This window comes from Heterodontus francisci, chromosome 7 (genome assembly GCF_036365525.1).
Source record: "Heterodontus francisci isolate sHetFra1 chromosome 7, sHetFra1.hap1, whole genome shotgun sequence".
Lineage (NCBI taxonomy): Eukaryota > Metazoa > Chordata > Chondrichthyes > Heterodontiformes > Heterodontidae > Heterodontus > Heterodontus francisci.
The window spans coordinates 18726968-18741606 of record NC_090377.1 but is presented as its reverse complement, the minus strand read 5'-3'; the positions used below and the strand labels follow the sequence as shown (position 1 = coordinate 18741606).

The 14639-nt window shown below is 44.6% G+C and overlaps 1 protein-coding gene across 1 annotated transcript in view; it reads right to left on the bottom strand.

Moving 5' to 3' along the window:
- The window catches only part of LOC137371880 (contactin-associated protein-like 5), a 558385-nt gene that overhangs the window by 163617 nt on the left and 380129 nt on the right, over positions 1 to 14639 (bottom strand). Inside the window, exon 16 of the mRNA XM_068034861.1 lies at positions 6347 to 6571. Coding sequence (XP_067890962.1) covers positions 6347 to 6571 — 225 coding nt within the window. The remainder of the gene's footprint in view (positions 1 to 6346; positions 6572 to 14639) is intronic.

The window sequence follows — 14639 nt, the reverse complement described above, 5'->3', positions numbered from 1 at the left end:
ACTCTATGCTGCCATTGGATCCCAAGGTTCTTTCTCAAGCAACACATATGAAGTGAGAAGCGAGAATGCTAGCCACTGAACCACAATAGGTGAAGATGAGAAACAAAAGTGAAGTAACTAATCTAATTTTGTCATTCAAGTTAGTGTTAAATGTTTATCTATTTTCTGCTTCTGTGCCCTCCTTCTGATACATTGTACAAATATTTTCCAGTTTATACATATGTTTGCTATAAATGTTCCATGATGGACAAAGAAGGTACTCCATGTGCATCCTTTAAATGACATCAATTGGCAGGAGAAAAGTGGCAGATCTCGTGACATGTAAATGACTATTTTTGGAATAGCAAAATGAATTGAAGTGGCAAAATGGGTTGAAAGCATAATTAGTTGCATGATATCGGGCTGGATTGAGTAGATGAGTGAACAGAGGGTGAATGAGTGACTGGGTGGATGAATGAGGATGAGTGCGTTTGAGAGTGAGTGAGTCTGTAAGTGAGTAGATGAGTGAATGAGTGACTGGATGGGGGAGTGAGCGGGTGAATGAGTTTGACTGAGTGGGTGGGTCTGAGTGGGTGAGTGTGAGTGAGGGCAAGTGAGAGTGAGTGAGTGGTGCCTGAGTAAGTGAGTGAGTATAAATACAGCTCATCTGTCGACATACACTTGCCCTTCAAATTAAACCCATAGTCAAGCTTGTATTAACAGTGCCTGCTTCAATACCAGTTTTTGCCCCCATCACTGGCTAAGCTGATTTTCACAGTTGTTGTGTTGCTGATGTAAACAGAACCAGGAGTCCAACAACATCAACCAGACATACTAAAGTATTAAAACACAATTTTTTTTTGAGCGATTGCTCTGGGCCCAGCTTCACTTCATCGACGTCACTGGCCTTGGAAAGGGGAAGGTGGAGGTTCCAACTCTTACAAAGGCCCAGGGGAGGCTCCTGGGACAGGCTGCATCCTGGCTTATCCAGGTCTATGCTGAATTCTGGGCCCTTCCACAACAACAAAAACTTGCATTTATATAGCATCTTAAATGCTGTAAAATGTCCCAAGACAGGAGCATTAACAAAATTTGACATTAAGCCACATAAAAGAGATATTCGGACAGGTGGCCAAAAACATGGCACCTCATGTAAAGCTAATTAGTGTGGAATTATGGACACTTTGCAGAATGGCCAGCGCACTTAGCAGGGATTAGATTGAAACTGCCTCAGGCTGATTTTGTTGCACACCTTTTAAGAAGGCTGAGCAAACACTGATTCCTTTAGGCTGGTCTGGATTTAACACCATGCCTCACAATTGAAAGATTGTGTTCTAATACAATACACCATCCAGTTCCTCTCAAATAAAGTACCCTTAAAAAGGATTGCCTTAATGGAAGAGAGAGCAGTCGAGAGGAGGAGAGGTTTAGGGAGGGCATTCCAGAGCTTGGCGCAAAGGTGACAATTGGGAATGTGCAAGAGGCCAAAACTGGAAGTGCAGAGTTCTTGGAAGGTTGTAGGACTGAAGTAGGTTACAGAGATAGGCAGGGTGAGGACGTGGAGAGATTTGTAAACAAAGGCTTTGACAGGTCAGGAGCCACTGCACTTCAATGAAGAGTGCAGGAGGGCATGCCAGGAGCAGCACCAGGCATGCCTCAAAATGATGTGTCAACCTGGTGACACTACAACCCAGGACTATTTGCATGCTAAACAGCTGTAGCAGCATGCGATAGACAGAGCTAAGCGATTCCACAAACAACAGATCAGATCAAAGCTCTTCAGTCCTGTCACATCCAGCCATGAATGATGGTGGACAATTAAACAACTAACTGGAGGAGGTGGCTCCACAAATATCCCCATCCTCAATGATGGGAGAGCACAGCATATCAGTGCGAAAGATAAGGCTGAAATATTTGCAGCAACCTTCAGCCAGAAGTGCCGAGTGGATGATCCATCTCGGCCTCCTCCTGAAGTCCCCAGCATCACAGATGCCAGACTTCAGCCAATTCTGTTCACTTCGCCGGATATCAAGAAACGATCGAAGGCACTGGATACTGCAAAGGCTATGGGCCCTGACAACATTCTGGTAATAGTACTGAAGACCTGTGCTCCAGAAGAACTTGCTGCGCCCCTAGCCAAGCTGTTCCAGTATAGCTACAACACTGGTATCTACCCTGCAATGTGGAAAATTGCCCAGGTATGTCCTGTACACAAAAAGCAGGACAAATCTAACACAACCAACTACTGCCCCATCAGTCTACTCTTGATCATCAGTAAAGTGATGGAAGGGATTGTCGATAATGCTATCAACTTAGCAATAACCTGCTCAGTGACGCTCAGTTTGGGTTCCGCCAGGGCCACTCAGCTCCTGACCTCATTACAGAGTTGGGTCAAACATGGACAAAAGAGCAGAACTCAAGAGGTGAGGTGAGAGTGACTGCCCTTGACATCAAGGCAGCATTTGACAGAGTATGGCATCAAGGAGCCCTAGCAAAACTGGAGTCAATGGGAATCAGGGGGGAAACTCTCCCTTGGTTGTAGTCATACCTAGCGCAAAGGAAGCTGGTTGTGTTTGTTGGAGCTCAATCATCTCAGTCCCAGCACATCACTGCTGGAGTTCCTCAGGGTAGTGTCCTGGGTCCCACCATCTTCAGCTGCTTCATCAATGACCTTCCTTCAATCATAAGGTCAGAAATGGGGATGTTTGCTGACGATTGCACAATGTTCAGCACTATTCACAACTTCTCAGATACTGAAGCAGTCCGTGTAGAAATGCAGCAAGACCTGGACAATATCCAGGCTTGGGCTGATAAGTGGCAAGTAACATTTGCGCCATACAAGTGCCGGGCAATGACCATCTCCAACAAGAGAGAATCTAAGCATCTCCCATTGACATTCAATGGCATTACCATCACTGAATCCCCCACTATCAACATCCTGGGGGGGGGGGGGGGGGGGCGGGGGGGTTACCATTGAACAGAAACTGAACTGGAGTAGCCATATAAATATGGTGGCTACAAGAGCAGGTCAGAGGCTAGGAATCCTGCGGTGAGTAACTCACTTCCTGACTCCTCAAAGCCTGTCCACCATCTACAAGGCACAAGTCAGGAGTGTGATGGAATACTCTCCACTTGCCTGGATGGGTGCAGCTCCAACAACACTCAGGAAGCTCGACACCATCCAGGACAAAGCAACCCGCTTGATTGGCACCCCATCCAAATATATTCACTCTCTCCAACACTGATGCACTGTGGCAGCAGTGTGTACCATCTACAAGATGCACTGCAGCAACGCACCAAGGCTCCTTAGACAGCACCTTCCAAACCCGCGCTTCTACCACCTGGAAGGACCACGGCAGCAGATGCATGGGAACAGCACTACCTGCAAGTTCCCATTCAAGTCACACACCATCCTGACTTGGAACTATATCGCTGTTCCTTCACTGTCGCTGGGTCAAAATCCTGGAACTCCCTTCCTAACAGCACAGTGGGTGTACCTACCCCACATGAACTGCAGCGGTTCAAGAAGGCAGCTCGCCATCACCTTTTCAAGGGTAATTAGGGATAGGCCACATCCCATGTATGAATTAAAAAAAACCCTACGGAAGTAATTTTGCCCCTATATTTTTGGAAATGGCTGTTTCACCAGATAATGGGGTGGGACAGCATTTTTCTGCACGCACTTTAAAAAGGCTTAAAGCAAATGCTCATTCCTTTAGGCTGGTCTGGATTCAACACCACGACTCACAATTGAAAGATTGTGTTCTAGTGCAATACACCATCCAGCTCTTCCTAAAGAAAAGAGAAAATACTGCAGATCTTAGAAATAAGAAATAAAAACAGAAAATGTGGGAAATACTCAGCAGATCTGACAGCATCTGTGGAGAGAGAAACAGAGTTAATGTTTCAGGTCCGTGAACTATCATTATTTCCCCGAAGGGTTCATTCCCTCCCATTCATTGATGTATTTCCATGCGGAGTCCATCAGTCTTGGCTCAGCAGCAGCCCTCTCACCTCTGAGTGAAAAGATCAAGGGTTCAGGCCCAGCTCCAGTGGCTGGAGCATACAATCTCAGCTGACACTATGATGCAGTTCTGAGGAGATGCTTATGGTTGGAGGTATCGGCTTATGGCTGAGATGTTAAACAGAGGTCCCACCTGCCTGCTCAAGTGGATGTAAAAGATCTTTGAAGATAAGTAGGGAAGTGTTCCCTGTGTCCTGACCAAACTTTAGCCTCAAAATCACTAAAAAGCAGATTACTGGTCATTTATTTCCTGATTTTTTTTGTGGGACCTTTTTTGGCAAATAGACTGCTACATTTCCATATATTACAACAGCGACTACATTTCAACAGTATTCCATTGGCTATGAAGAGCTTTAGGACATTCTGAGGTCATGAAAAGTGGTACATAAATGTAAGCTCTTTTATTTGTTGTAGTGCCCCTTTAAGTGGGCATGGTTAAATTTTCAGTACACCTTGCTAGAGAGCCATGATGTAACCTCCCATGTGACTGAGTCTCATCCTCAGTCTGCTGCTGATCAGCAGACATGTACAGATGTTCTGTTGCACTGTAATGCCATGCTACCACCCTCAATGAAGAAACCCACTATTTAAGTGTTAACTGACTCCTGATGCATGGTTGACGCCTTGATGTCCAAAGTATTAGTAAGCACAAGGAATATAAAACACATTATTTATTCATTTCTGTAAATCTTTAGATGGTCAATTCTACCCATTTATTTATTTCCTGTGTAGGTTCAATCCTCCTATTTTCTTTTTGTCAAATTCTAGTTGGTTCTGTCTTCACTTCTGCACCCCTTTTTCCCCTCCCCCTTGCTGTTCCTATTCAGTTTTTGTTTGTACTTTTATTGGTCTCTTGTCGTCTTCAGCTTTCCCTACGTTTCAGTTCTATGCATTTGGACCTTCCGAAGCCATTGTCATTTATAGGCAGTGCTACCTGCTAGAGTCTTGTAGCCTTGCCTCCAGTTATTAATGTCTCTGTTCCTTTTTTTTTACTGTCTCATTCCTCTTGCCACTTAGCAAGTTTTCATTAACTTCCTGATCCTTATTCACAGCAACTTTTTCCATTTTGGTTCTCCTTTCTGAATATTGGCATCTTTCAGCTTCTGAATTTAGCCTCTTTAAGTTTGTTCTTGGGATGTGGGTGTTACTGGCAAGGCCAACATTTAATGCCCATCCTTAATATCCCTTGAAAAAGTGGTGGTGAGCCGCATTCTTGAACTGCTGCAGTCTATGTGGTGTAGGTAGACCTACAGTGCTGTTAGGGAGGAGGTTCTAGGATTTTGGCCCAATAACGATGATGGAATGGTAATATATTTCCGAGTCAGAAAAGCGTGTGACACTTGGAGGGGAGCTTGCAGGTGGTGGTGTTCCTGTGCACCTGTTGCCCTTGCTCTACTAGGCAGTAGAAGCCATGGGTTTGGGAAGTGCTATCAAGATGCCTTGTCAAGTTATTGCAGTGCATCTTCTAGATGGTACATACTACAGCTTGTGTTGGCAGGTGTGAATGTTTTTTTAAGGTGATGGATGGGGTGCCAATCAAGCAGGCTGCTTTGTCCTGGATGGTTCTGGGAGTAATCAATTTTTTCTTTGTCCTTTTCTGTAACTGATAATTTGCTGCCTTCTTTATCTGTATGACAAGATTTTCTCACAGGTCTGCAACACCCTGAAGTCCTGGCAATGTTTAAAAGCAAATCTGTATTTCCAAAGTAATATTACTAGTTAGCTCTAGGTCCGATCAGCCCTCGCTCGCTAGTGGCACTTTCCATTTATGCGTGCATGTCATTCTACTCTTGACTTTGCAGATTATTGAGTAATTGTCATTTCCCATATCAGCACCTCTGCACAAATGAATAAAATACTGCGAATTCTGGAAATCTGAAATAAAAATGGAAAGTGCTGGAAAAGCTCAGCAGGTCTGGCAGCATCTGTGGAGAGAGAAACAGAGTTAATGTGACCTTTCATCAGAACGGATTCATTCACAGAGCTGAAAAGTGAACTGTTTCCCTCTCCATACATGCTGCCAGACCTGCTGACAATTTCCAGCACTTTGTTTTTACTGCACAATTGAAAATTGATTCTCGTTCTTACTCTGTCTTCTATTTCCTGTGTGATCAATCTGTTAATCAAGAACATGCATTGAAGTAGCACTTTTATACCCTCGGGATATCCCAAGGTATTTCAGAGTCAATAAATTATTCCTTTTTGTTGGAATGTGCTCACAGTTGTTATGTCAGCAAGTTAATTAAAAAAAAAAGTTAATTTTAAACAGCATTTTGAACATATTTCCTGTCGATTGGCGAGAGACATAACTCTTTTAACCATTCAGCTTGTTTCTTTACTTACCATTACTGCACAAAACTGCTGCCATATATTCCTGATAAAAGGAATCCACATAAAGGAGCACACTTGGTGTGTGTGTGGTCCGAAAGCTGAACACAATGTTCTCCCTGGAAAGTGTCATGTCTGAATAGATTGCAGATAAGTGGGTGCTGACATTTTTGCCAATTCCATAAGATTCGTGGAAGTTATAAATCACAGATGTCCCGGCTTTCAGGAGGGCAGAAACCTCTGAAATTAAGAAGAGGAAGTGCTGTCAGCATGGGTTTAAAATAAAGCAACTAATCATCGAGTCACAGAATGATCCAGCAGAGAAAGAGTCCATTGAGTCTGTACCAGCTCTTTGAAAGAGCTATCCAATTAATCCCACCCTCTGCTCTTTCCCTTTACCCTGCAAATTTTTGCCCTTAAAGTATTTATCCAGTTCCCCTTTGAAAGTTATTGGTGATTCTGTTTCCACTGCTTTCATAGAAACATAGAAAATAGGAGCAGGAGTAGGCCATTCGGCCCTTCGGCCTGCTCCGCCATTCAAAAAAGATCAAGGCTGATCGTCTAATTCAGTACTCTGTTCCCACTTTCTCTCCATACCCCTTGATCCCTTTGGCGTTAAGAAACATATCTATCTCCTTCTTGAACATAGTTAATGACTTGGCCTCCATTGCCTTCTGTGGTAGAGAATTCCACAGGTTCACCACCCTCTGAGTGAAGAAATTTCTCCTCATCTCGGTTCTAAAAGGCATACCCCATATCCTGAGACTGTGGCCCCTGGTTCTGGACTCCCCAGCCATCGGGAACACCCTCCCTGCATCCAGCCTGTCTAGTCCTGTTAGAATTTTATAGGTTTTTATGAGATCCCCTCTCATTCTTCTAAACTCCAGTGAATATAGGCCTAGTCGACCCAATCTCTCCTCATACATCAATCCTGCCATCCCAGGAATGAGCAACTTTTTTGCACTCCCTCCATGGCAAGAACATCCTTCCTCAGATAGGGAGGCCAAAACTGCACACAATACTCCAGATGTGGTCTCACCAAGGCCCTGTATAACTGCAGTAAGACATCCTTGCTCCTGTACTCAAATCCTCTTACAGTGAAGGCCAACATACCATTCACCTTCCTAATTGCTTGCTGCACCTGAATGCTTGCTTTCAGTGACTTGTGTACAAGGACACCCAGGTCTCATTGCACCTCCCCCTTTCCCAATCTATCACCATTCAGATAATAATCTGCCTTTCTATTTTTACAACTAAAGTGGATACCTCAGTTATCCACGTTATACTGCATCTGCCATGCATGTGCCCACTCACTCACCTTGTAGAAATCACATGGGAGCCTCTTTGCATCCTCCACACAGCTCACATTCCCCCCAACTTTGTGTTGTCTGCAAGCTTGGAAATGTTACATTAGTTCCCTCACCCAAGTCATTAATATATATTGTGAATAGCTGAGGCCTAAGCACTGATCCCTGTGGTACCACACTAGTCACTGCCTGCCACCCAGAAAAAGACCCGTTTATTCCTACTCTCGGTTTCCTGTCTGTCAACCAATTCTCAATCCATGCCAGTATATTACCCCCAATTCCATGCGCTTTAATTTTGCACACTAACCACTTATGTGGGACCTTATCAAAAGCCTTCTGAAAATCCAAATATATCACATCCACTGGTTCTCCCTTATCTATTCTACTAGTTACATCCTCAAAAAACTCCAGTAGATTTGTTAAGCATAATTTCCTTTTCGTAAACCCATGCTGACTTTGCCCAATCCCGTTTATGCTTTCCAGGTATTCTGCTATCACATCCTTTATAATAGACTCTGGCATTTTCCCTGATGTAAGGCTAACTGGTCTGTAATTCCCAGTTTTTTCTCTCCCTCCTTTTTTAAATAGTGGGGTTACATTTGCCACCCTCCAATCTGTAGGAACTGCTCCAGAGTCTATACAATATTGGAAGATGACCACCAATGCATCCACTGTTTCCAGGGCCACTTCCTTTAGTACTCTGGGATGTAGATTATCAGGCTCTGGAGATTTCCCTAGCACTATTTTATTTACTGATACTTATTTCCTTCAGTTCCTCCCTCTCATTAGACCTTTGGTTCCCGAACCTTTCTGGGAGGTTATTTGTGTCCTTCTTTGTGAAGACAGAACTAGTGCATTCCAGATCATAACAACTCACTGCATAGATAAATGTTCTCCTCATCTCCCCTCTGGTTCTATTTCCAATTACCTTGAATTTCTGTTCTCTAGTTCCTTACCCTTCCTCCACAGTTTTATACAATCAGACTTCTACTGAAAAGCTATTGGGCAAACATTAAATGGCCAATAGAAAATAGTGAAAAAAAAGCCTTTAGTTATCTGTTGTCAACTGAGCAGACACAACAACAAACAGTCAACAAAGCATTTGGTTTGAATTTAGCCAAATGCATGATGGGTGTGGTGGTATAGTGGTTATGTTACTGGAGTAGTTAAACCCAGACAGCATGAGTTTAAATCCCACCATAGCAGTTTGAGAATTTGAATTCACTTTTACAAAGGAAAAATCTGGAATTAAAAGTTAACGTGACCAGGATTAGAGGTGTGCAAAGAAAACCAGACCCGACCGGAACCCGACACATGCTGTCGGATCCCGTCAGGGTTAGGTCTGGTAGCAGGCCTTTACCCATGTGCTGATATAAAGGCCTGCCACCCGACCCGACCCCGACGGGTCCCAACGTGTCGAGTTCGGGTCGGATAGGGTCGGACTTCCGGGTCCAGAATTCGGGCTCGCGTCGGGTTTCCTTTGCACACCTCTAACCAGGATAGTTGCCAGATTGTGGTAATAATCCAACTGCCTCACTAATATCCCCTGGGAATGGAAACCTGCTGCCCTTACCCAGTCTGACCAATGTGTGTTGCCAGTCTCATGCAGACAGAATTGACTCACAATGGCCTAGCAAGCCACTCAGTTTGATCGCACATAACAGTTCTTATGTTGATGTGCAACAGTTCGAGGAGCAGGTCCACCACCAGATTCTCAGGGCAACTGGGAATAGGTAATAAATGCCAACTTTGCTAATGATGCACACATCCTGAGAATTAATTTAGAAAAAGAACCCAGAATAACTAAAAATAGCAATGTCCATGTGGAAGTGAATGGGGAATGAATATTTTTGTCACAATTTGACCAAAGACACATTTTGCCTCTCTTTCTGTGGTACTGTTGATGCTGTTTGTTGTTTCATTCGACTTAAAACAGCGCAGGAGGGAGCGAGACAGCGGACCCGGAGCCAAGTCTGTGGACCAACGGCGTTCGGAGAAAAGACAAAGTGTGGCGTCACAGGGGAACAAGTAAGTGGTTGGTAGGTGAATATTTTGCTCATTTATCTTTCAAAACTCGTGTAATCAATTAGTAATTGTAAGGGTTTATTTATATTAGTAACGTTTACTAGCAGTAGCAGGGTTTATTATAAATTCATTTTTAAAAAGTAATAAATTAATTAACACATAATAAAGATGGCAGGGAAGGTGATGTGTTACGTCGGCTCCGAGTCAGAGCTGGAGGGCGAGTTGCAGACAGTACGACACATCAGGGAGGGGGACAATTACCTGGACACCTTGTTGGATGTGGGTGTGGCCGGCTAGAGCAACATTTATTGGCCATCCCGAATTGCCGTTGAGACGGTGGTGGTGAGCCGCCGTCTGGAACCGCTGCAATTCATGTGGGACACACACACACACACACACACACACACACACCACACACACACACACACACCCCAGTTAGGAAGGGAGTTCCAGGATTTTGACCCAGCGACAATGAAAGAACGACGATATAGTTCCAAATCAGAACGGTGTGTGGCTTGAAGAGGAACTTGCAGGTGGTGCCGTTCCCATGCATCTGCTGCCCTCGCCCTTCTAGGTGGTAGAGGTCGCAGGTTTGGAAGGTGCTTTCAAAGGAGCCTTGGTGAGTTGCTGCAGTGCATCTTGTAGATACAAAGAACAAAGAACAAAGAAAATTACAGCACAGGAACAGGCCCTTCAGCCCTCCAAGCCTGCGCCGATCCAGATCCTGTATCTAAACATGAAGTGTATTTTCTAAGGGTCTGTATCTCTTTACTTCCTGCCCATTCATGTATCTGTCTAGGTACACACTGCTGCCACAGTGCATCGGTGGTGGAGGAATTGAATGTTGAAGGTTGTGGATGGGGTGCCAATCAAACGGGCTGCTTTGTCCTGGATGGTGTCGAGCTTCTCGAGTGTTGTTGGAGCTGCACCCATCCAGGCAAGTGGAGAGTATTCCATCACACTCCTGACTTGTGCCTTGTAGATGGTGGACAGGCTTTGGGGAGTCAGGAGGTGAGTTACTTGCCGCAAAATTCCCAGCCTCTGACCTGCTCTTGTAACCACAGCATTTATGTGGCTAGTCCAGTTCAGTTTCTGGTCAATGATGACCCCCAGGATATTGATAGTGGGGGCCTCAGTGATGGTAATGCAATTGAACGGCAAGGGAAGATGTTTAGATTCTCTCTTATTTGAGATGGTCATTGCCTGGCACTTGTGTGGCTTGAATGTTACTTGCCCCTTAACAGCCCAAACCTGGATGTTGTCCAGGTCTTGCTGCATATGGACATGGGCTGCTTCAGTATCTGAGGAGTCATGAATGGTGCTGAACATTGTGCAATCATCAGCGAACAACCCCACTTCTGACCTTACGCTGGAGGAAAAGTCATTGATGGAACAGCTGAAGATGGTTGGGCCTAGAACACTACCCTGAGGAACTCCTGCAGTGATGTTCTGGAGCTGAGATGATTGACCTCCAACAACCACAGCCATCTTCCTTTGTGCTAGGTATGACTCCAACCAGCGGAAGCGTTTCCCCCTCGATTCCCATTAACTCCAGTTTTGCTAGGGATCCTTGATGCCGTACTCGGTCAAATGCTGCCTTGATGTCAAGGGCAGTCACTCTCACCTCAGCTCACCTCTGGAGTTCAGCTCTTTTGTCCACGTTTGGACCAAGGCTGTAATGAGGTCAGGAGCTGAGTTGCCCTGGCAGAACCCAAACTGAGCGTCACTGAGCAGGTGATTGCTGAGCAAGTGCTGCCTGATGCTGTCGACAGCCCCTTCCATCACTTTGCTGATGATCGGGAGTTGACTGATAGGGCGATAATTGGATGGGTTGGATTTTTTCTCCTTTTTTTCCATGGGACGTACCTGGGTAATTTTCCACATTGCTGGGTGGATTCCAATGTTGTAGCTGTACTGGAACAGTTTGGCTAGGGGCGCGTCTAGGGGAGCACAGGTCTTCAGTACTATTGCCGGAATGTTATCAGAGACCATCGCCTTTTCAGTATCCAGGGCCTTCTTGATATCACGTGGAGTGAATTGGATTGGCTGAAGTCTGGCATCTTTGATGCTGGGGACCTGAGGAGGAGGCCGAGATAGATCATCCACTTGGCCCTTCTGGCTGAAGATGGATGCAAATGCTTCAGCCTTGTTGTTTGCACTGATGTGCTGGGCTCCCCCATCATTGAGGATGGGGATGTTTGTGGAGCCTCCTCCTCCTGTCAGTTGTTTAATTGTCCACCACCATTCACGACTGGATGTGGCAGAGCTTAGATCTGATTTGTTGGTTGCGGGATCATTTAGCTCTGTCTATTGCATGCTGCTTCTGCTGTTTGGCATGCAAGTAGTCCAGTGTTGTAGCTTCACCAGGCTGACACCTCATTTTAAGGTAACTCCTGGTGCTGCTCCTGGGATGCCCTCCTGTAGTCTTCATTAATGCAGGGTTAGTCCACAGACTTGATGGTAATGGTAGAGTGGGGGATATGCCGGGTCATGAGGTTACAGAATGTGGTTGAATACAATTCTGCTGCTGCTGATGGCCCACAGCCCCTCATGGATACCCAGTTTTGAGTTGCTGGAACTGTTCGAAATCTATTCCATTTAGCACGGTGGCAGTGCCACACAACACAATGGAGGGTATCCTCAATGTGATGATGGGGCTTCATCTCCACAAGGATTGTGCAGTGGTCACTCCTACCAATACTGGCATGGACAGATGCATCTGCGACAGGCAGATTGGTGACGACGAGGTCAAGTAGGTTTTTCCCTCTTGTTGGTTCCCTCACCACCTGCCGCAGACCCAGCCTAGAGACTATGACCTTTAGGACTCGGCCAGCTCAGTCAGTAGTTGTGCTACCGAGCTACTCTTGGTGATGGACATTCAAGTCCCCCACCCAGAGTACATTTTGTGTGCATGAAACTCTCAGTTCTTCTTCCAATTGGTGTTCAACATGGAGGAGCACTAATTCATCCGAGAGGGGTCGGTAGGTGGTAATCAGCAGGAGGTTTCCTTTTCCATGTTTGACCTGATGCCATGAGAGTTCATGGGGTCTGGGCTCAATGTTGTGGACTCCCATGACAACTCCCTCCCCACTGTATAGCACTGCACTGCCATCTCTGGTGGTTCTGTCCTGCTGGTGGGAAGGACATACCCAGGGATGGTGATGGTGGTGTCTGGGACATTTTCTGAAAGGTATGATTCGGTGAGTATGATTATGTCAGACTGTTGCTTGACTAGTTTGTGGGACAGCTCTCCCAAGTTTTGCACAAGCCCCCAGATGTTAGTCAGGAGGACTTTGCAGGATCGACAGGGCTGGATAAGCCATTGTTGTTTCCGGTGCCTCGGTCGATGCCGGGTGGCATTTCTTATTACTATGTGGAAATACCTAGTTCAGTGCCAATGCTATGTTTGACTACTTATTGTTACGGTCGAGGTGGGAAGAGTGCACTGACATTTCTAGTCCCACTTCTCCCCAGGGCACAACATACATTTAAATGTTTAATGTTTGCCCAGTTTCCAATGCAGTCAGTCAAACATATACTCAACTCTTTAGCCCAGAATAAAATACACCAACCAGGTTTCTTTAATAAACAACAAAAATATCAGTTTATTATAAAACAAGACTTAACTAGTAACGAAGCAAAGCATTAACATTAATATGAAAGTTCCCTTTTACCTTAGCCTCTCACATTCTTACATATGCATGCAAATACACACACACACGCACACACACATACCCCAGTTAACTGATAAATAGAAATTTTCTCTTTAGAGCTCTGTTACAAAAAAAAGACAAAGAATACTTTGGCCAAATACTTGCTAATTCTTGAAGAAAAAGGAAAAGATATGGAAAGATGTCAGTTGTCCCTTTTTGGTTTGGCATCGCAAATACACGTAGGCAGCTGCCACTGGATCTTTCTAGAGAAGGTTTTTTCAGGCGATGTTGAAGATCAGTTTGGCAGGCTTTTCAGGAGAAATGCAGCATCAGTTTCTCTATTTCTTACACTTGATTCTCAGTAAGTTCTCAAAGAGATGGAAGATGGTGCTGTTGGTGCCTCCTCTCTTGGCTGGTTTTCTCCAACTGACTTCAAAACAGTTCTGCCCCCAACACTCTCCAAAGTGAAACCAAAAACAGTATCTCAAGTGTCAAGCCTCCTGACCCCTATAAATCTTGACCCGTCACTTCTCCGTAAACATCTTCCCCAAGTTAAAAAGCCCCTAATTGGTATTTATCTGAAGACAGGTGACTTCCAGTAAATGTTGTTTTCAAACAAGATCTCTCAGTGTCCTTTTAATGACCCCAATGAAAAATATATCCATGGAATCCTTTTCAGTTTTCCATAATTCTAAAATATATGAGTCCTCAAAAAAATACTTCAAAAATATAGAAGCAGCGTGATAACATTATGTATTGGACTGTATCATCACAGTGTGGATTGGACACAAAGTACCAGCTCACAGTACAGCTGGTGTAGCAGAAAAGAAGTACAAGCAGCAGATTTGAATGTGGCTGAACAAAAATCCACATGTACCCAGTTGCGGTTATCCCCCAATTTACCCGTTTTTTCCATCCATTTTTGACAGTTTTTAAATCATGTAACCCAGTCATAGAACTAGAAGCCATAGTGACTCCTCACTTTTACATTTTCTTAAATCATCCTGCCTTATAATCTTTTGTTCTGACAGGTAAATGTGCAGATGAACCTTTTAAATAGATCTAACAACTGTAAGTAAAAACATTAATATTTCCACTAAAGTTGTGTCTGTGTATTTTGTTTTCTTAGTGAATTATCCTATTTGAATGTTTGATATTGCAAGGGGAGCAGTTTTGTGCAGTTTTCTTGAGATGAGTTAGAGGGCAGGATGCCAAATGACTAAATTGGTGGGTTCTCCCAAAATCCTATGGTCAGTTTTAAATGTAAATTACAGAGCTAGAGTTGATGGTTCAAGCTCTTTGTCAAGACTTGAGCTCGTAAGT